The sequence below is a fragment of the Manduca sexta genome, chromosome 6, assembly GCF_014839805.1.
Source record: "Manduca sexta isolate Smith_Timp_Sample1 chromosome 6, JHU_Msex_v1.0, whole genome shotgun sequence".
Classification (NCBI taxonomy): domain Eukaryota; kingdom Metazoa; phylum Arthropoda; class Insecta; order Lepidoptera; family Sphingidae; genus Manduca; species Manduca sexta.
Window position 1 is genome coordinate 10,386,215 of NC_051120.1, and position 22,035 is coordinate 10,408,249.

Sequence of the window (22,035 nt, forward strand, 5' to 3'; positions counted from 1 at the left end):
GATGTTTAATTTATTTTACTAATAGGTAGCTACATTACTTAAAAATATATTTATCCTGAAAAAAAATAAGGAATAAAACCACAGAAATACAGAAGTAAAATATTTATTTCAAGGTTTATAATGCGTCTTTATAATTATTTTTTCCGAGTACAAAATTATATTTCAATTCAGTCCAACACCATCCCTGGCAACATTCACAATGCCTTCAGTCTTCACATTTCACACACATTATCCAGCATCTAAAATTACAAATTTACACCAAACACAACTGAATATTGAGTTCAATTTTGGCTAACAAACATTAATACAGTTCAAATTTCTTTAGGCAAATGGCGCATGATCCCAATCTAACGGTATTATGGCTACAGATATATTTAAATACAGGTTTTTCTTTAAAATAACACAAGACTTACTATTTCGACAACAATCATACACCATATAATTTAACTAAATCATAACATATTTTATTCATAGAATATTTAGATAAAAATCAACAGACTTTAGGAAGGTTGTATTTGTATAAAAGAGTAATATTCATAGAAGTTTATTTGAAAAGAATAGTGTAATTGATTTAAAAATACAATACGAGGAAGCACTGATAAACACATACTTTTAAACTGACGTCGTGACTGACCTCGAATTTAAAATTAATATATTTCCATTAAATTTGACACAATGTACTCGAAAATTAAATGGTAACTTATAAATTTTGGTAGAATGCGAGACATTATCAACCTTTCCATAACAAAATCTGTTTGTCTCCAGTTTAGAGAAAAAGAAACTTATTGCGAGTAAATTAAATATTAACAATGTACGTATCGATATAGAACTATTATGATAATTTTAATATCGATAAACTTAGATTATCGATAAAACATGAGGTAGAAAAAAAATCGAAGTCGAGTAACTAGACATAAAATAACTTGGAAGGATTCATTTCAAATATTATATTTATAAGCCGCATTATATTTTAAAATATTAAAGCTTAATCAAACAAAGTAAAAATCGCTATGCAATTATGTTTTGTACATTTTTGCTAAGTACTAGGTAGACCCACCCTTAATCATAAATATGGAGCGTTATCTAAAAGAAAAGCAAATAGTTTTTCTTTATAAGATCATACAACTATCTCTTTCCCTCTAACTGGAAACCAGACAACTATCGAGTAATGGAACGGAATCATCCATTTCACAATAAAAAAATAAATTAACAAAATCACCTAAAATTGGACTAACGTGAACAAGTTAGATTCTATTCCATAACGCGTCACTTACAAACAATGAAACCGCAGCAGCGCCTAACGTTTCGTTTACAATTTTATTATTAAAAACTATAACACAAAATGGAAAGTGCTGTTACATACTTCACAGAATTTCCCAACAGAATATAAAGAAAAAAAATATCGAACTAAAATCTACATGTTACCGATAGAATTTATTTACGAAGGTCCAATGCGTTATTAATGAGAAAAAAGAATAGCTTTACATAGAGTAAAACTGCGATTCGATAGGCTGGAAATATATAACTTCTAAACGGTAACATTTGTCATTTCTATTCGAATTACAGTTAACAATTGATATGAAAACTTATAAAAATGAGATTAACAGTTCGTATTCATTGCAAAAATAACGTTTACATAGATTGGTGATTCGACGTAAATTAAATCGAATGAAATCACAATCGAACGCGATACAGCATTTGTCAGTAGGAAACAAATTCGATAAATGATATTTCAACAGTCGACAAATCTATCATAACCGTCGCTAAGTATAATGATGTTTCTATAAAAAATAACACTAAAATGTTAAGGCGACTCTATTTCAAGGCGTTGTAAAGACAATTATTATAAAAAAATACATCAAAACGAGGTTTTCTATAGAAAACGTTCAAAATGTCCTGCATAAATTACAATATAACAAATTTTAGAAAGTAGATATTTTTGACACAGAAAAGATTCAGAGTCGCCTTAACGAACATAAAATAAAAAAAATAGCTATCTAATGTACGAGGAAATGAATGATCGTCAAAATCAGCTTTGGCCACCATCGTCAATCGTCATTCCTTTTTAAGGCAGTCATATACGAGTGAACACAAACGTGAAACATATCCCCTATACGTCACGCGCTCTCTTTATCTTTATCTTTGTTTTCTAGATTATTTTATGGTAATAGGCCGGCTCGCGATCTACTGTTACATGACGGCAAGTAAATTAAATCGCACAAAAATATCGATAATCCAAAAATAATTGTGGGTACGTTACCGACCTTTCAAAGGAGAGATCTTCTTTATTGATTAAATGAATGAGTGTTGGGAAAAATATATTTTGATTAAAACAAAGATGGCGCACATTTGAAAGGTTTTGGTTGTCAGCGTTATAATACTGATAATGTTATCGATAAAATCATTCATATTCATAAGACCATTTTTTAACACACATTCCGGATTATCATAGAAGTTACTGTAAAATTTAGTAAGGTTTTATAGCTGCATAATTCGCAAATCTCGATAACATAATTCACTAACCAACCAGACTATCGATATTCAAATATCGATAAATGACAATATAGGGGAGGTCACATGTATGTTCACACGATTTTAAATTTAATATATAGCTACGTAGAGGTCAATTTCATGTCAAACAGCTGTCAAAAAACGTTGTACATTCGAGTCTCGACCGGCGAATTCGACCCCATCAATTTGTTAACTAACTACAATCTAAAGTAGTAAAAATGCACAATCGAGATGTCACCTACGATAAATCAATAAATATTGAACTTTACTCGGTATTTCGTTTAACGAAAATTAAACATGCACAGCCTGTCATAACTTATCGACATCTCAATTGTTTATTGCTACAATACAATTATATTGTGTGCAAGAAAGAACATCGATAAACCTCTTGTACTAAAATACTTTTTTTTATAAAATGGTATTTAATATAATGGAATAAAACCGAAATTTTACTGAACCAGGGACACTATAATATTGATAGATGTGATTTATTGAAAGACAAAATAAACAAGAACAAAAAATATATGATTGGTCCCAAAAATTCGACTCAAAATACATACTTCAGAATAGAAAGAACATAGAATTTGCAATATCGATAAACAAGATCAGTACGTACGAGAGGATATAAATTTTCCTGTGTTGCCAGTTCTTTCTTACACGTACATGCGATTTAAAGCAATCCTTTAATCGCGGCGCAATAAAATCCTTAACAATGGAATTTTGCAGTAGCCTAAACTATTGTGTGCACTCCATGGGACTAAATAATTAAGCGAAAGGATACAATATTCAGTTTTAAACATTTGAAGTGCACACAGACTGTGTCCACATTCGTGAATTTTGTTTTGAATTTTTTACTAGAAAATCCTCAAAGGCAGTAAAGTTGGGAACCCGTAGCTTCTAATTTCGCAGCCCAGATTAGTCAGCTGCGTTTTGAAGGCTGTCAAAATGGCGACCTTAAGCCACTCTCATAAAATTGTAAATATTGTAGTACAAACCAGATATATCAGACCAGATTTTGAAACACATATTGTAGACACAAAAATCAACTTACCACCTTTTCGATCATTGAATAAACTTCCAAGCGGTCTTCTTCCTGTATACAAGCGGTCTTCATCGACATTTATATTGAACAGAATGAACAATCCACGAATGTGACACCGACTAGATAATCATAGAACAACTTGAGACATCTGCGTGGTCAATCGATACCGTTTCCTCTCTAATTCTGCGTTGGACTCGAGACCTCGTTTGACCGCCACACTAGTAGTTGGCACAGGGTCTAAACTAGCGTCGATAAGTCTACGGGACCTACAATACCTGTACTCAACTGGATTATTGACCCTCTGCAACGGATCGACCGTTGGTATCCTAAAGTAATCTTGTATATTAACGTTCGGCAAATTCGACTCGTCCAAATCTAGTATCGAGTACGTACTTTCGGTTCGTTCTATCGGCCGTTGGCGGTAGTCGATGTTTCTGGACGAATGGCTTGACGTGCTGGATGCCGGCGATACGTGGAGACTTGGTGACGTGCACGGAGTCAGGTTCGGAGATGTCCTCGCGCTGCTGTACCCTTGATCCACTTCAGATTCCGTAGAGTCACGTGACTTGAGTATTTGCATCATTCTGTGAATGAATTGATTTTTAAGTATTATTGCGGATATATTTAGGGATCGTTTATGCATTTGAGTTATTTTTGTCAGATTGTTCGCTTCGGTGTTATAACCACGGAGGGGACATCAACCATTCGGGATATCGACCGCAGATGCTCGCAGTTTCGAGCTTCTTTTCGGCCTTTGATCATCATGATGGAAATGCATTAATTTCTCTCATCTCTGTGTTATAAATAAAATGCGTGCAACTGCCGATCCTAGTTTACAGGAGTCGTAGTGGTGGGTGTGAAGGCTTCCCCTTCCCCTTGGAGGACAGAATGTCTCTCTCCATCTGTGTGTGTGTCTGTGTGTATGTGTAGTGTGTGGTGTGAGTACGCACCGCTGCAGCAGGCGCGCGACGGGCGCGACGGCGGCGGGCTGGCGGCCGGCGCGCGCGGCGAGCCAGGCGGGCCACGCGCACAGACGTGTGTGTGTGTCTGTGTGTATGTGTAGTGTGTGGTGTGAGTACGCACCGCTGCAGCAGGCGCGCGACGGGCGCGACGGCGGCGGGCTGGCGGCCGGCGCGCGCGGCGAGCCAGGCGGGCCACGCGCACAGACGTGTGTGTGTGTCTGTGTGTATGTGTAGTGTGTGGTGTGAGTACGCACCGCTGCAGCAGGCGCGCGACGGGCGCGACGGCGGCGGGCTGGCGGCCGGCGCGCGCGGCGAGCCAGGCGGGCCACGCGCACAGACGTGTGTGTGTGTCTGTGTGTATGTGTAGTGTGTGGTGTGAGTACGCACCGCTGCAGCAGGCGCGCGACGGGCGCGACGGCGGCGGGCTGGCGGCCGGCGCGCGCGGCGAGCCAGGCGGGCCACGCGCACAGACGTGTGTGTGTGTCTGTGTGTATGTGTAGTGTGTGGTGTGAGTACGCACCGCTGCAGCAGGCGCGCGACGGGCGCGACGGCGGCGGGCTGGCGGCCGGCGCGCGCGGCGAGCCAGGCGGGCCACGCGCACAGACGTGTGTGTGTGTCTGTGTGTATGTGTAGTGTGTGGTGTGAGTACGCACCGCTGCAGCAGGCGCGCGACGGGCGCGACGGCGGCGGGCTGGCGGCCGGCGCGCGCGGCGAGCCAGGCGGGCCACGCGCACAGACGTGTGTGTGTGTCTGTGTGTATGTGTAGTGTGTGGTGTGAGTACGCACCGCTGCAGCAGGCGCGCGACGGGCGCGACGGCGGCGGGCTGGCGGCCGGCGCGCGGCGAGCCAGGCGGGCCACGCGCACAGACGTGTGTGTGTGTCTGTGTGTATGTGTAGTGTGTGGTGTGAGTACGCACCGCTGCAGCAGGCGCGCGACGGGCGCGACGGCGGCGGGCTGGCGGCCGGCGCGCGCGGCGAGCCAGGCGGGCCACGCGCACAGACGTGTGTGTGTGTCTGTGTGTATGTGTAGTGTGTGGTGTGAGTACGCACCGCTGCAGCAGGCGCGCGACGGGCGCGACGGCGGCGGGCTGGCGGCCGGCGCGCGCGGCGAGCCAGGCGGGCCACGCGCACAGACGTGTGTGTGTGTCTGTGTGTATGTGTAGTGTGTGGTGTGAGTACGCACCGCTGCAGCAGGCGCGCGACGGGCGCGACGGCGGCGGGCTGGCGGCCGGCGCGCGCGGCGAGCCAGGCGGCCACGCGCACAGACGTGTGTGTGTGTCTGTGTGTATGTGTAGTGTGTGGTGTGAGTACGCACCGCTGCAGCAGGCGCGCGACGGGCGCGACGGCGGCGGGCTGGCGGCCGGCGCGCGGCGAGCCAGGCGGGCCACGCGCACAGACGTGTGTGTGTGTCTGTGTGTATGTGTAGTGTGTGGTGTGAGTACGCACCGCTGCAGCAGGCGCGCGACGGGCGCGACGGCGGCGGGCTGGCGGCCGGCAGCGCGCGGCGAGCCAGGCGGGCCACGCGCACAGACGTGTGTGTGTGTCTGTGTGTATGTGTAGTGTGTGGTGTGAGTACGCACCGCTGCAGCAGGCGCGCGACGGGCGCGACGGCGGCGGGCTGGCGGCCGGCGCGCGCGGCGAGCCAGGCGGGCCACGCGCACAGACGTGTGTGTGTGTCTGTGTGTATGTGTAGTGTGTGGTGTGAGTACGCACCGCTGCAGCAGGCGCGCGACGGGAGCGACGGCGGCGGGCTGGCGGCCGGCGCGCGCGGCGAGCCAGGCGGGCCACGCGCACAGGCCCAGCTCTGCGCGCGCGCACGCCACGCATGCGCATCCCACTTCGACGCACTCCACCACCTTCAGCCGCACGTCTGCACACACATAACGATCGGCAATAGTTAGTAAATATACTCAACAATGAATATCAGTTTGCCTTTAAAAATAAAAGTTAACTTTATAAGTGCGGGTGACAAAGACAAACATATTTGCAAAGTAACCAAAAAGAACACCCTGTAATATTTTTTTCATAATTGAAATATTCCGCATAAACAAATTCCAAATTCAAGTCTCACCAGAAAGCGTCAAATCCAGATAAGCCTCGAGCATCCTAGCCCCGTCCCGCTTGAAGCGCCTCACGAATTTCGGGTGTCTAGTGGTGAGATCCGCGTCGGTGACCACATACCGCGCTAGAAGCGCTGCGAAGGTCACGGGGGTTGGCGCCAATAACCTCCATCGCACGTGTTGGCCCACCATCCACTCCAGTTGCCTGAACGTCTTGCCACAAAGCTGCACGCCGCTGATCTTGGCTAAAGTCTTTAGTGTTGGCGCTCTGCTGAACTTCTCTTCGCTTTTTGCTGTAACGGTATTGATGAAGTTAGACACGCAATAGACAGTTCTGATGGGAGATTAAGAATTAGGTCTTGACGTGGGTGGTTAATAAGATGTATTTTTTGTTATCATAAAAATCAAAACCGAAATAAATATTACTATCTAGATTCTGGGTTTGATTTCTTTTAAGCAGCAGATTACTGTTAAATATTAAAAGCCAAATACTCTTACGCAGGTAAATACATTTGGGTAAAAATTGGCAAACAGTCCACAGATCTGAGACTCGCCCAGCTTCACTGCTGGGTGTCTAAAAATGCGCGCCACTGCTGATCTTGGTTTACATGAGTTGTAGTGGTGGGTGTGAGGGCGGGAAAGTCTCAAAGAAACAATCCACAGATACCAAATCGTCGAATAACACATATGGTACTTTCATCCCAAAAAAATGGAGTGCAATTTTCCATCAGGAAAGATTTACAGGTCGGTAGAAGCCTAAGCAAAAGCTAGTAAACACTACGTTATTATTTCACGCCCTCATAAGTCTAGCATACCAAAAGGTTAGAACAATGATCTAACTGTATATACATATTTGGCGCTTGATCCCACACCGTCTGGCGTTCACAATCGCTCCCGTTAAGAAAACTCCTTGACATTTCAGTGGGAGTGAGAAAAGGCAGCGGTCTTTCCCTTTACGAGTGTCGACAATCGGTCATCGCGCAAAAAATTCAATGTCGGATGACATAAGTATGTAAACACATTCGATTGTGAATTAAATTATTTATTTGTATTTATAAAGGCCAAACGTTTTAGAACCATCTGAGACGCGTTTCAAATGCAATAAAAAGACAGTTAAGTATCCTTTGTTGTAGTAACGTAGTTTAGTCCTCTTTTATATGTACAAAAATATTGTTAAGACTTTTTGAAACGGGGAAGTATCCGGACCACCGAATGCAGCACAGAATTAGTTTTCTCACTCCGAAGATCTTCTACCAATAGTTCACTAGACATTAGCTATATCGCTACGCTAAATTAACACGATTTGTCTCATGTCTGAACGACCAATGCTCACATAGAACAGGAATCTAGCCCTAAAACTAACCGAAATCTTTCCCGCAATTGCTTGACAAGGAGGTTGCGTCGACCATATGTTGAAGTCAGTTGTGTAACTAGGTAAGGATGCATTCCAGTGCATGTACTGTTTGATAAGATACTTTGTTAACTTTTATAGGGATGTGACATAAAAAAGGTCCTAAGGTAAGCTTCGAGGGCTGGGTACTGCACTGCTCTGGCTAGCTGAGGTAGCTACGTCCCTGATTGGTGAGGAACAGATATACGTTACTCACCCGAAAGGCTGAGACACGCGAGCGCCACGTGCGTCAATCTGTCCGCTCGGAGGCGATGCGCGTCCATGAACAGGTCGAGCAGGGCCACGGCCGAGTGCAGCGTTGCTATCGTCAGCCCGAGCTTCTTGGTCACGTCACGCAGCTGCTGCACCAGCGTGCCGCGGAACTCTAGCTGTGGACAAAAGAATAATTGTTTAGTATATATAATAATAATATCAGCCCTATATTATATATTGTCCCACTGTTGGGCACGGGCCTTCTCTTCTACTGAGAGGGATTAGGCCTTACTCCACCACGCTGGCCTAGTGCGGATTGGTGGACTTCACACACCCTCGAAAATTCCTTAAATTGTTTAGTATAATAAACATTAATATTATTAAAGGTGGCAATAGCCTAGTTGGGAATAGAATGCCGAGACGAAAATCCGTAGTTACACAATCCAAGAGCACGCACCTCTGACTTTTCTAAAGTTATGTGCGTATTCTTTGCACAAATTGAATTACATATATCACATGATACTATGTCTTTTTCAGTTAAAATTTCCAATAATCCTGAATGATAATTAAAGGAGGAACCATGAATTATTTTCTTTCCTTATTTTTTTTTAACATGGAAATTTTAAACCTCTTTATCCAACATAAATAAAAGAACCACAGGACCTTGTAATTGTATTAACTTTAGAAGTTTAATCGGTTATTAACTGACTAATTATTTCGTCTAACTGGCCCAGTTACGATGTAGACTGTTATTCTGAGTCATCGGAGTATTGCCGCCGCGCTGCCTTAGGTGGGTATCCCTACACAAAATTACCCACCAAAGTACTATTGCACTTGCTCAAAATATGATTCTGCTGTTTGTAATTGTATTTATATCGATGAGTGTTATGTGTAATTGTTGATGTTGATTTAACAAAATTTATTCATATTATTCGTGTCTACGAAACTGTTATTTGTAATTTACTTATGTTGTCATTCTAAAGGTAGGTATGCAATCTTTATAAAATGCTCGCCTGTATAAAATAACTATGTGAATAATTTATAATCTTATGAGAAATAAATGATTCTTAAACGTTAATAGTAAGCTAGCGAAATGTCTCAATCATCAATCAACTTTTAGCCATCTACGCGACAATATTTATTTAAATTTGAACTATGGCCTTCACGTTAGCAGACGTAGGGGCTCAGGGCGTCCCAGATAATGCACAAACGAGATCAAGGATACATCTGCACGGGCCGTTGCGGCTCGGAAAAATAAAATATTATGATTCAGAGAGTGATAATTTAAAAATTAGGACTCTATTTTAATTTAATTACCGTCTATTCTGCTCTGGTAATGGATATAAAAATAAGGCAGAAATGAGGGTTCTGCTCTATTACATGGCCAACTAGATTACCTTATCGTTCTCACTGCTATTTATCATACAAGGAAACGCATTTATAATATACGCATATGTATGAAACCTAGATAGAACGAAAGTTCATGCAAAGTACATTTCAAATCAGAAATATAAAATCACCGCCTTGATGGCCAAGGCCGTATTATTTTAATGATATTCACAGGCGTGTACATTATCCGAAACCTTTCCAGCAATTGGCATTAGCGGCATTCGATTTATATGTTGCAGAACATAGACCTTATTCACATAAATCTCATTATACAGCAAAATGACTCCACAACCTGATACTAAATATAGTATCGATTATCCCTCGCCAGTCGACACAATTATGCCGGCCAGTTCAACTTTGAACAGGTAAATAAATTCAATCATGCAAATCAAAACAAACAAACCTAATGGAATGTTGGAACACTTGACTAATCATCGCCTACGACGCAATTTGTATAAATATAAATGAATATTGGTTTGTCCTTTTATGTACCAACGTAGCCAAGATCATGATATCTCGCATGAGCTGTAGATAATGGCTTGGTTGTGCCTCCAGCATCCATGGCGGCGGATGCTGCTTACCAACCGGCGGAACTGCTTCGTTGATTGCCCACAAAGGCAATATAAAAATAAAAATGGATATAGCCAAAAGGTAAGTTTGTTATAAGTGGACTCCATTTGTGAGACATCCGAAGAGCAGTTTTTACGCGTACAAAATCGCGAGCAAAAGCTAGCAAAGATATGAAACAATCATACTGGAAATTTAAATACCATTTTTGTGAGGTTACAAGTCAGAAACAAACGCAGAAACAGGTGAACGGATTTCTATGAAATTTAGCACACGGTTAAAGTAGGCCCTGGACTAATATATCTGTTACCGATGATAATTGCAAGTATTTATTCCTGGAAAGTATTTCCATCCAGACGGAGTCGCATGCAAAAACTAGCACAGATGTAACACAAGGCATATTACTACAATTGAATAAGACAAAGACACGTTACATAACGAATCGCTGTACCGGAACCAAACTTGCCACTTCTGATACGTTTAACCACAAAGTCACGCACGTGGAATGACAATGGACGTTTCAACAACAAAGCGGTGTTTGTAAGCGCATGCGCACCTTTTTTAGACATTTCAAAGCTGAATCGTTCATGTTTTTATGCGCTGATCTCTGGAAATTTTTCGATAAGGAAATCTTTGATATTTTTTCAAAGCGTTTATGTTTTTATGCGCTGATTTTTGGATTTTTTTGACCATTATTCCAATGTTATGGAGACTATTGAATTACGCAGCTTTATCAAACGATCATCTTAATGCTGTTGTCATTCATCTGATGGTGAATTAAGTTTGAGTTATCTTAAATACTTTTTTTAATTTTTCTTATACGGATACAGCTGACCTCATTGAAGTTAATGGTAAACGGAGAGGGCACCAGAGTGTCCACTGACGATTTTCCCTCACCAGTCGACACAATTATGCCGGCCTGTTTGCACCAGATATGCACACTACACAGGCTGATCCTGGCAAAAGTCACTTGCCACTATGGCGAGTTTTAACACCTTGTGTACAATAGTCAGCAGGCGGATACAAAATATATTCTACCACCAGCAATTTGACCATGTGCCGCTATAATCTATGCAATAGAAAAAACCCTTAGGGTATTTTGACATGTGATTGTACCGGAAAGCACTTTGCGGTCAATGTCTCTGATAACAAACAATCGTGTCGCAGATCTGAGATCACTATCGCTATCAGTTACGATACTACTGATAAATGCTGAACAAACCCAGCCCAGTTTAATGTGGATTGTATCAATACGTGTAAATATGAAGTATTTGGTTATACCAATTTGAATAAAGTAGAACTCTATTCTTATTTATCAACAAACTTTAAGGCGATACCTCAAGGTCCATTTTCATATTATTTCGCAGTTGAAAGAAAAACGTAAAATAATTAATAATCATGGATATTTCGGCCATTAAAATTTAATATGACGAAATTTTAAAGGCAGAAATATCCATGATTATTAATTATTTTTACATTTTTCTTTCAACTGCGAGAACTAATCACTAACTAGACGTGAATTTAAATTCTTTACTTGCCAATACTTGTTTAGTTACCCAGATTAAAGGCGAAACAAAATGTATGAAAATGGACCTTGAGGTATCGCCTTAATTTAATTATGCAAATGTACTACATCCACAATAACACCGTTGCATAGAGAAAAATAAAAAGACATTGCATCCGGTGGCAAACTTAAGAAGCATAGACTGTAATGTAGCCAGTGTTAAATTTTCTATATTATACTTTTGTAATATGGAGCAATTTTTTATTAAACGAGCATGACAAAGTTACCTCACTTCACTTGTAAGTGGAGTGGGGTCTAAAGAATGTCGACTGACGAGAGATGATTACCCCTCACCAGTCGACACAATTATGCCGGCCTGTTGGAACCGGATATATGCAGGGTGATCCCGGAACGCGACACACTTACGTGGGCAACTATAGCGGGTTTTAACAACTTGTGTACGATGGTCACTATCCGGGCGAATATCAAATATATCCTACCATCAGCGGCATTTCGGCGGTTTATTTTCTTTTATTTCCTTACATCACAATTATATACTTTTATATAACTAACTCATGCCTGCGGCTCCGTCCGCATGCAAAAGTTTTTCCGGGATAAAAGTAGCCTATAGCACTCAGAAGTAATGTAGCTTCCTATTAGTAAAAAAAATCGGTTTAGTAGTCACTGAGACTAGCGCGTTCAAACAAACTCTTCAGCTTTATATATTAGTATAGATTAAAAACTGTGCAGTAGACAGTTAAACTGACGAGACGATCAAGCCGCTCGCATTATCGTAAGCGATACGACCGCCCATAAACTGTTGCAACATCCGGAATTTCGAACTGCAAACCACATCATGTCATTCCACTAAGAATATCCATAAATACCTCCACGTCAGTTGTCAAAATACGTTATTAATAATAATTATAGGAAAGTACAAGGCAGTTCAATTTATCTAGAAATAATAACATAAAATTATTTTGCGGATTTTAACACGGTTTTTATACTATAATTTTCTCCACGTTTCGAAGACTGCAGCCTTCGTGGTCACGGGGAGGACTGAGGTGTTGGTCATCCGAGAAGTCAAAGTTACAATATCTACCTACATTTATCTGGAAATAAAAACGAAATTTCTTTGTGAATTATCGCTTGCTTTAACGGTCAAAGAAAACATCGTGAGGAAACCTGCATATCTGAGAAATTCACTATAGGAATTTTGAAAGTGTGTGAAGTTTACCAATCCGCACTAGGCCAGCGTGGTTGAATAAGGCCTAATCCCTCTGAGTAGTAGAGGAGGCTCTTGCCCAGCAGTGGGACAGTATATAATACAGGGCTGATATTATTATTATTATTATATTTAAAACGGAATATGCCGCAGTACTTTACAATATAAGCGACTCGTTCACCGCGCAGACGTAGGCAAAATAGGTCGATCAAGCAAAAAAGTTGAAAAAATCTAGCTAAAACTGGGTCAATGCATGGTCGAATGGCGCAGAGGTTCGGGCCCTCTAATACTCATATGTGAAACTAAAATATTTGGACCAACGAGATCAGCGTGCTTGGACAGATAGGAAATTCTATGAAAAATTGCGTAGATATAGATACGTTTATATCGAGTAGAATGTAAATGTACCTATATATTTAGTATATTTTTTACCACAAGCATATTTACATATGTTTTGTTAGCAATAATTGTATTTGTCAATGTAGATACATCCTTATTTAGTAAACAGACATGAACGATATTGTTATAAACCGTTTGTAGGGTGTAAACTGTTGTAAATAAAGATATATTTTTTCCGAGTGATTGACGTCACGAGGGTTTTCGACGTCGACACCAACAACACGTGCTAACTCTTGGTTTCCTCAAAAAAAAAATCACAACCATTATATTACGTTACAATTTAAATTAAACTACTTTTCGGATTCTATCGCGGTTTTTTATATTTTAGTTTTCTCCCAACGTTTCGAAGACTTTGCAGCCTTCATGGTCACGGGGGGACTGAAGCGAAAAATCGAAACGTCGGGAGAAAAGTAAAATATTAGAACCGTGATGAAATTCATAAAATAGTTTAATTTAAATGTCTAACATTCGCGTAAACTTGAAAAATCATTATGTTACAATCTTCAACAATTCCCCTTGATAGAAGATATTTGGAAATTACAATGTTTATTTAATAAACAATGTTGTACCTGAATCATAAAATGGATGGACAGAGGTGGAAAATGAAAATAATATAGCAAATACCTAATCTAGGCAAATAGTTACCGTTCTACGATATACCGCCATTTCCAATAAACGATCCTAATCACTTTTTCTATCTTATTCTTCTTCAAAAATGGACCAATCAGAACGAAGTGTTTTGACACACTTACAAATGAGTTATTTTGATTGGTTCACCTCAGAATCGGATTGAAGATTGAGATTGGGATCGTTTATTAAAAACGGCTGTTACCAAATTCAATCCCAGACCAAACAAGGTTTTTAAAAAAGTCTTACCCCCTTATTCAACGTTATTAATCTAAGGACGGAGCATTGCTGTGATCACAAGTCTGTTTCTCAGCTCTGTTTATCTGACAGCCAACTAGATTCAAGTTGTATCTCAATATTAGCCAATCACAACGGCCGTATGTCTACGCACTGCGAAGGCTGCCATGCCGTCAGCACTGAGAAACATACTTATTATGACAGCAAAGATAGAGCTTAGATAAATAACGTCTATGAATAAGGAGGTTAGACTTTAAGTTATTACCTCGAGGGCCGAACGCATAATAGTATCAACCTACCCTCGACATTATTTCATTTATTTTTTCATAAAATATAAACACGCGGGTCAAAACAGATTGTTAACTTAGTAATTAAATAGTGCAATCTCAGGGTGATCAAAGTCATTTTACAATAGGATAATGATAAGACAGTATTAAACATCAATATTGCACAATCTTGCGTCTGCCCTGAATTATACACGCCTTAATGCGGATGAAGGCCTTGCGACTCGCCAAGGGAATCATTATAACCCTTGTATGACGGTCTATGTACGCATAATGCAACACTGAACCTAATTACAAAGTATTGTGGGTGAAAATCGAACGGCAATACGAATGATGCAATAGCTTAGATCGTAGTACAATACGGAATTCAAAACGAATAACGGTGTTTTTGCGTCATTTCGTCACAACTTTCGTCATAATTTCATGTAAAGAAATCTTACATTTTGATTGTATATTTATATAATTTATTTTCTTTATATATAAATACTAATTTAATCCGATATTTTATTAGTACGTAAAGTCCTTGTAGAATATCAAATATAACATTTCCATATTCTCTGCCCTGCCTTTGTTTAAATAGGTGCTCATGTCATTATTTAAACTCATCCATTAATTCACATCAAATAATGTTTAAACATTATGTTTTGACAGCTGATATTACAACTATAATATTTAACAGACAAATTCAAGGGAAAAATTACAAAAAGAACAACAGAAATATTACATCCATTACTGTTATTACAAAAGGAGGCCTTCGCCACCAGACAAACAATATGTCCTGCATTAAAAATACAACTCTAATATAACAGTGTTCAACATCAAAATACCTAGCTCCACCTTATCTAAACCATGTCACATCAGACCTGAATTGACAGAAAGTGGGCGATCACAATCGAGGCCACCTCTGCCCACCCCCACGTTAGATAAAGGACGTCGTGATACACCAATAAACGTTCTCAATTGAAAACTTATCAAAACCAACCTCTGCCTCCTTAGTTAATTATTCTGTAGCCCATTTTGCTTTGGAGGGAAATGGACAATTCATGTTTCCAACTCTTATTTATAAAATGCGTGCCACTGCTGCTCCTGGTTTACAGGAGTTGTGGTGGTGTGTTTGGGCAGGCAATCCCCTACTCAAAACCAAGGAAAAAACTTCGCGTAGACAAAAAAATTAAAAGCGAAACACCACGCGGTAGTATTAATTTGGAGTAAAAAAAATTTTTTAGGTTATTGTATCTTCTTAATACAAATATAGTTGCCTAACTATCATGTTTTTGTTACATACCATCTAATTATATTAAGATTTTTTCGTGATGAAGCGGAACCTCGACAGTTATAGAGCTATCTTAATCCGAAACTTATCCAATGGGATCATCTCTTTTCGCCAATCTCTAGGTTGCATTCCCTAGCCAAAAAAATTATAGCGGCCTATTTCACAATGTACTAGTAAATAAAATACACCAGTTAACATATAAGACAGTAAATGCATATAGTACTCTTCAATTTACTGATTATTTAGGAGCATGACTTTTATATTTGGTAGCCTTCTATTATATGGACGATAAGTTTACACACAGACATGGCAAATCAGTCTTTAAGGAGGGGAAAGCAGGCAATTTAAAGACTGTTTTTGTTTAATTACCTGTGGTGACTGCAGATGTATGGTGGTCCTTTCAGCTTCCTGCTCGAGCAGGCTCTTCCATATGTCGTCGACGTACTCGCAATGGTAGTCTTCTTCGTGGTCAGTAAGCGTCTGCAACAAACAAATTGTGACTTTAATACTCTGAGGCTGTAGCCACATCATTTATATCAATACAAGGCATAATGAATCAAATAGGTGCTTGGAATTTGTAAGTCATTACATGTGTTATGTTCCTTTAATACAATGTCCCTACTTCAAACAATTAAAAAAAAAACAATTTAAAATAACTCTGCACAGCAATTGGCTTTTAATTAAAAAAAAGTATCAATTTAATTAAACCAGGTCGAAATTGCACAAAGTACTCATAGATTGCAAAATTTGGTATAGATTAGCATGACACAGTTTGCAATGTAAAGTGTTACGTGCAAAACTAGAACAGTCAAATTGGACATGAGTAATGTGCAAACATGATAAGATTTAAAAATCTTATGAGATCAACCCAATTAGTGGTGTCAGTGTGTCATAAGAACACACTTGGACCTGAAGTAGTAGACAGAGAAGTAATCAGAGAGTGCTTCGACGCACACTTTGTCTTATGATGAAGTAGGCAGTAAAACATTTCATAGCAAATGTTTCTTGAATAATTTAATAATTGAATATGAGAATAAAGGATAGTTACATATTATATTATTGAAAATATTTAAGAATTTAACTAATATAATAATTTTTGTATGCGACTAGATCTTGCTTGTAATGCTTGAAAAAAATTGCTAAAGTTAACTGCTAATGTTTTTTTCAATATAAAAATCAACCTAAATGCCTTACAAATAAACACATATACAATCATGTCTTATAGTCATATGATGTTCCATCGCATTTCTGACGTTTTGTCATTCAACATAACAAAATACTGAATAATTAATACCAATATACAAATTTACTTTATTAGTATAGTGGTATGTTAATCCAGGACATTGTATCTGTCAAATTTATTCTAAAACCATTAAGGCGATACCTCAAGGTCCATTTTCATACATTTTGTTTCACCTTTAATCTGGGTAACTAAACAAGTATTGGCAAGTAAAGAATTTAAATTCACGTCTAGTTAGTGATTAGTTCTCGCAGTTGAAAGAAAAACGTAAAACTAATTAATAATCATGGATATTTCGGTCTTTAAAATTTAATATGACGAAATTTTAAAGGCCTTAAGTGCCTTCTGTTTTTAAATCTAAATATCCAAATATCTTTATCAAATTTATAATATTTTTAAGATAATGAAATTACGATTATAATAAAAAACGTAAACAAAATGTAGTAAACAAACCATACAAAGCATAACAAGAGCTTTCTAACACACCAATGTGTCACAATGTTGTTCAATGAAATGTGTTCTTGCATCATTATTGTATTGCAACATGTTACTACATTTTATATTACAACCTGTTCCTAATTTCTGTTTTGATAATAAACAAAGATATTTTTATGACACAAATTGCATGGTATTTCAGGCAATGAAGTCATAAAGGTGGATGGTATTAAAATCTGAACCAAAACAGTTCTACAACTAATTTGTGTGTGCTATATATTTATATTCTTTTTTTATTTATTTGTTTATTTACATCAACACACAGCCATTACAGGTTACACCCAATATTACAACTATTAATATTATTATTATGTTGTATCTTTCCTGCGGGAAATCACGGCATAAAGGCCGGTCCTTTTGGAAGGCTTGCGTGGGGACATGGATCCAACACATAGAGGCCCCTTTTAGATACATTACTCTAGTTGGGGTTTATACACCTTGCGAGTACTCTCTCTGTCTGTACTTATGGAGGAAATACAGCCAAAGACAGCGCTTGCAAGGTGCAGGGACTATTGCAGAAAAGATGGGAATTATATTGGGTCTATGGATGGGATCTAGCTGGACTGGTTGCTGGGCTATTGATTGAGACAACGGGACGCCTGCCAAGTAAAATGTCTCAATCTTATGTATTCAAGGCAGACGGTGACTTGCCCCCCACTAGATGGGCATCCCATAAGTGGCGTAAGCCAAGGACGCAACACCGGTGTGGGTGGCTTAAGGGTGTCGAGAGGTGTGCACCGATTTCACCATCGCGGGTCGCTATCGCGTCCCGGAGCGGGCTTCCTCGCTATTACGCAGATTGAGCACTTCCACCCTAGAGCTGAGGTTCTTAGCTCTTGCGACTTCCACCCCTAGCCGGCCAGTTAAGGCAAGCCAAGGGTCAGGGGGTCTCATTTGGCCCCCACGGAATCAGGGAACGCGGTGTCGCCACTCACCGTCGGCTCGCCACAAAGCCGCCCCTGCGGGCTTATTATTATTATTATTAATTATGCTATATTACAACCTGTTCCTAATTTTTGTTTTGCTAATCTATATATATAAAAATCAATTGCTGTTCGTTAGTCTCGCTAAAACTCGAGAACGGCTGAACGGATTTATCTTATCTTGGTCTTGAATTATTCGTGGAGGTCTAGGGAAGATTTAAAAGGTGAGAAAAATTCGAATAATTGCCGGGAAAATCCTCAAAACAGCATTTTTCTATTTCCCATACAAACTTTTTCTAAATAAAATGGAGAGTCAATTTGTAATTTATTACCGCTGCATAAAGTTCAAATTCGCGTGCGCGTTGGAGGATCTAATATCGCGTTCTGAAACTCAACAAAAGTGAAAGTGAATCGCGAACGCGACAAAATTGCATAGTCTCAAAATACATAGTACATAAATAGTGGTCGGCTTCGAGAAACTCAATTTTAGCTAACTTCAGTTGTTAATATAATATATAACTCAAAGGTGACTGACAGTGATATATCAAGGAACAGCCCAAACCATTGGACGGATCGGGCTAAGACTTTACATGCATAAAGCTACTATGACGTAGGCATCCCCTAAGAATGGATTTTGATAAATTCTACCCTTAAGGGGATAAAATAGGGGATGAAAGTTTGTATAAATGTTCTTAGATTTTCGACTGATTGAACTGAAATTATAGATTGGGGATAAAATTAGTTTGAACCTATAAGTACCGGGAAAATATGTAGCAAGACTTTTATCAAACAGTGGAATTTTGTCCTGGAAAACACCTTCACGCGGGCGAAGCCGCGAGCAAAAGCTAGTAAATAATAAAGATATTGTTATGATAGAAATTGCATGGTATTTCAGACAATGAAGGTGGATGGTATTAAAACTGAACCAAAATTGTTCTGCAACCAATTTGTGTGTGCTAAGTTACACTTGATTGAGATAAAGGCAGATGGAAGGAAATTGCAAAGGCTTGTAGAATGAATATTTTTTCCCCATTTTGGGAACTAGATATACATAATATTGTATATGCCAAATTTCTATTAACTTGATTGATCTTTTTCCCTGACTCCAAAGGATGTATTTATTAAAATTTATACCTATTAATATTATAAAGCTAATGCTTGTAAAGTTATTTTCTAGGATGATTATCTAAAAATTGCATATAATTTTGAATATACATTGAATAATTGTTATATTAACTTATATGCCAGAAAAATATAAATGGAATTTTTATTAAAATGGTCATTCAGACAGACAGTTGCAAGCACCTAGTAAATATTATAAATTATAAATATAAATTATTGATATCATTTTTAAATCAGTCACATGTGCAGCAAAACATTAAATTTGTCTCTCTGTTTTATTATAATTAAATTACAATAACTGGAAATAGAAGCTCATATAAGCAGTACACAGCTAATTGTATAAAATATTTTTTTTATATTGTATTAAAAATAATAAAAATATGTTAAATAATACTTAATAGTTGTTAAATGAGGAAATCACTTTTAGTGGGCGCAATAGGTATAATATTTAAATAAATGGCTTCGCCACTGCAAGGTTTTTAACAACACTGATATTAGACAGTAAAGTTTTTAGAAACCAATTTTTAGAAACCAATTTTAGGAAGTAGTAAACCAATTTTTTTATTTTAATTTCATAAAATTTGTTACAAACTATACAGAGAATTTAATATAATACTAGATTTAGCAACATTTTTCACTGACACTTTGCTTTAATCCATAAAAGTAATCCATTGATTACATTAATTTGGAATTCTATTCAAATAAATATTAATACAAAACTCCTTTGAACCCCAGGTATATTATAGATTAAGTGCATTTTCAAATAATTGCTTGAGTTTATACTGAGTTGTGGACCATAAATTCTTAAGTTTGAGTCTCTAGTTGGAAAATAATTTATACATGGATTTTTCTAACATTTAGCTCTGGACAGAATCCCAATGTGGTTAACATTAGCCCCGCTGTTGTAATACAAACTAGGCCATATCATTTATGCATTTTTTTTGCATCATCCACATTTATTATTGTCAACTTATGTATAATAAGAAGTACATGTCAAGAATATAAAATCTCTGTAGACAGTAACGCCACCCTGGCCAGTAGAAATAGCTGGCCATTAGAAAAAAATAATAACCATTTAAATATGGAACACATTCTTTTGTAAAGCAGACATGATAAATAAGTAATGCATTATAATATGTATTTGCATGCAATACATAAATTTTACTGAATATATTTCTCTTGAACACATATCTAGCAGTTGATTTATTGCAAGTCAACAATGGTATTTTAATTCCAACAATATCCATATTGTTTACTCTGATTCATATGCATGATCCAAATGCCCATTTAAAGTATTGTGATTGCTTTGAATTTATTTTATTATTGTACATATTCGTAATATCCACTACTTTCCACAATATAACAATTGTTTATAAATGTGGGTCTACTGTCAATTTAAGTGAAGGACTAAAAATACTAACATTTAACTTAGAAATCTGTGGTTAAGACTGAATGATGCAACACAATTATGAATTATAAGTTTTTTGACAGTTTAAAACCATTATCTAATTTCATATCCTTTGTATGAGGGAATGCTTAAATCCTGTACCTACCAAGATGATAAATAAACAGTGCCACTGAATTGGAACACAATATGGTGCAAAACATTCAAATGCATATTTAAATTATCAGATACTGTTATTGAAGGTAACAAGCTGATTGAAAAGCTTTTGAAACAATTATTTCCGCACCTCGCAGATAACAAAGCGCATCACATGGTATTATTTACGCGTCACATTTCAATATAAAAACGTACTCGCAAAATTTCTCACTTTGACCACAAAATATGTTAAATTCTAGAATTTTCGTTCAATTCATTTATTATTTGAGTTTGATTTGTGTTTTACTGTATTTGGTCATGTGAAAACCGATCTGCTCCGATGTTATGCAGCGATGAAACAAAATGCGGTATCATATGGTACATTTTAAAATGATAATTTTATTCTAGAACATTCTATACACTACCTCAGATATCTTCGAAATGTTGTTTTATAGTGTTTTATTCATGATTTACAGGTTTAATGCAGGAATAAACGCATGGTAACAACTTACTATTGGCTCCGATTTGGCATCAGATGTCTCCGCTTTAGGAACTTTGTCCATCGAGGTATTGCTTCGCACACTTGATAAATTCAGCTTCGCCATGTTCAAGGTCTCCATCACTTCAAATAAATTTATCAGGCACAAGGAATACGGCGACAAGTATTAACACGTCGACCGATTCTGACGTTCACCACGTGGAAACTAGTGTCAACGAATATCGCAAAATAGTGGCACAATAACACTATTTCCGACAATAACCAATATCCCGATCGTGAACATCACCCGTAACTTCTATATAATGCACATAAACGTAGAGGAGGTTTCGTAAAAAAATAATTTTATTTCATCACATGACGCTGCCACTTCGTTCAATGCATTTTTGACAAGTGATTATAAAAAAAAGAAAGGCTCGACTTCAAGAACCTGAATCTAGAGATGTCCATACATTTTATAGAATCGATTTTGTAACATACAATAAATGTAAACATTGTTATTCGTTCACAAAAATGTATCGAATTAAACAATCATA

The 22,035-nt window shown here is 38.4% G+C and overlaps 1 protein-coding gene across 1 annotated transcript; it reads right to left on the bottom strand.

Annotated features, from left to right (window-relative positions):
• Positions 1–87: 87 nt before the first annotated feature.
• On the bottom strand, positions 88–21,906 carry LOC115440494 (cyclin-J). The gene is made up of 6 exons (XM_037446943.1): positions 21,516–21,906; positions 16,053–16,163; positions 8,183–8,354; positions 6,587–6,868; positions 6,229–6,385; positions 88–4,137 (listed from the first exon to the last, which is right to left on the bottom strand). The coding sequence occupies exons 1-6, from the start codon at positions 21,621–21,623 to the stop codon at positions 3,681–3,683; spliced, it is 1,287 nt and encodes a 428-aa protein (XP_037302840.1). The 5' UTR covers positions 21,624–21,906; the 3' UTR covers positions 88–3,680.
• Between the last annotated feature and the right edge of the window lie 129 nt (positions 21,907–22,035).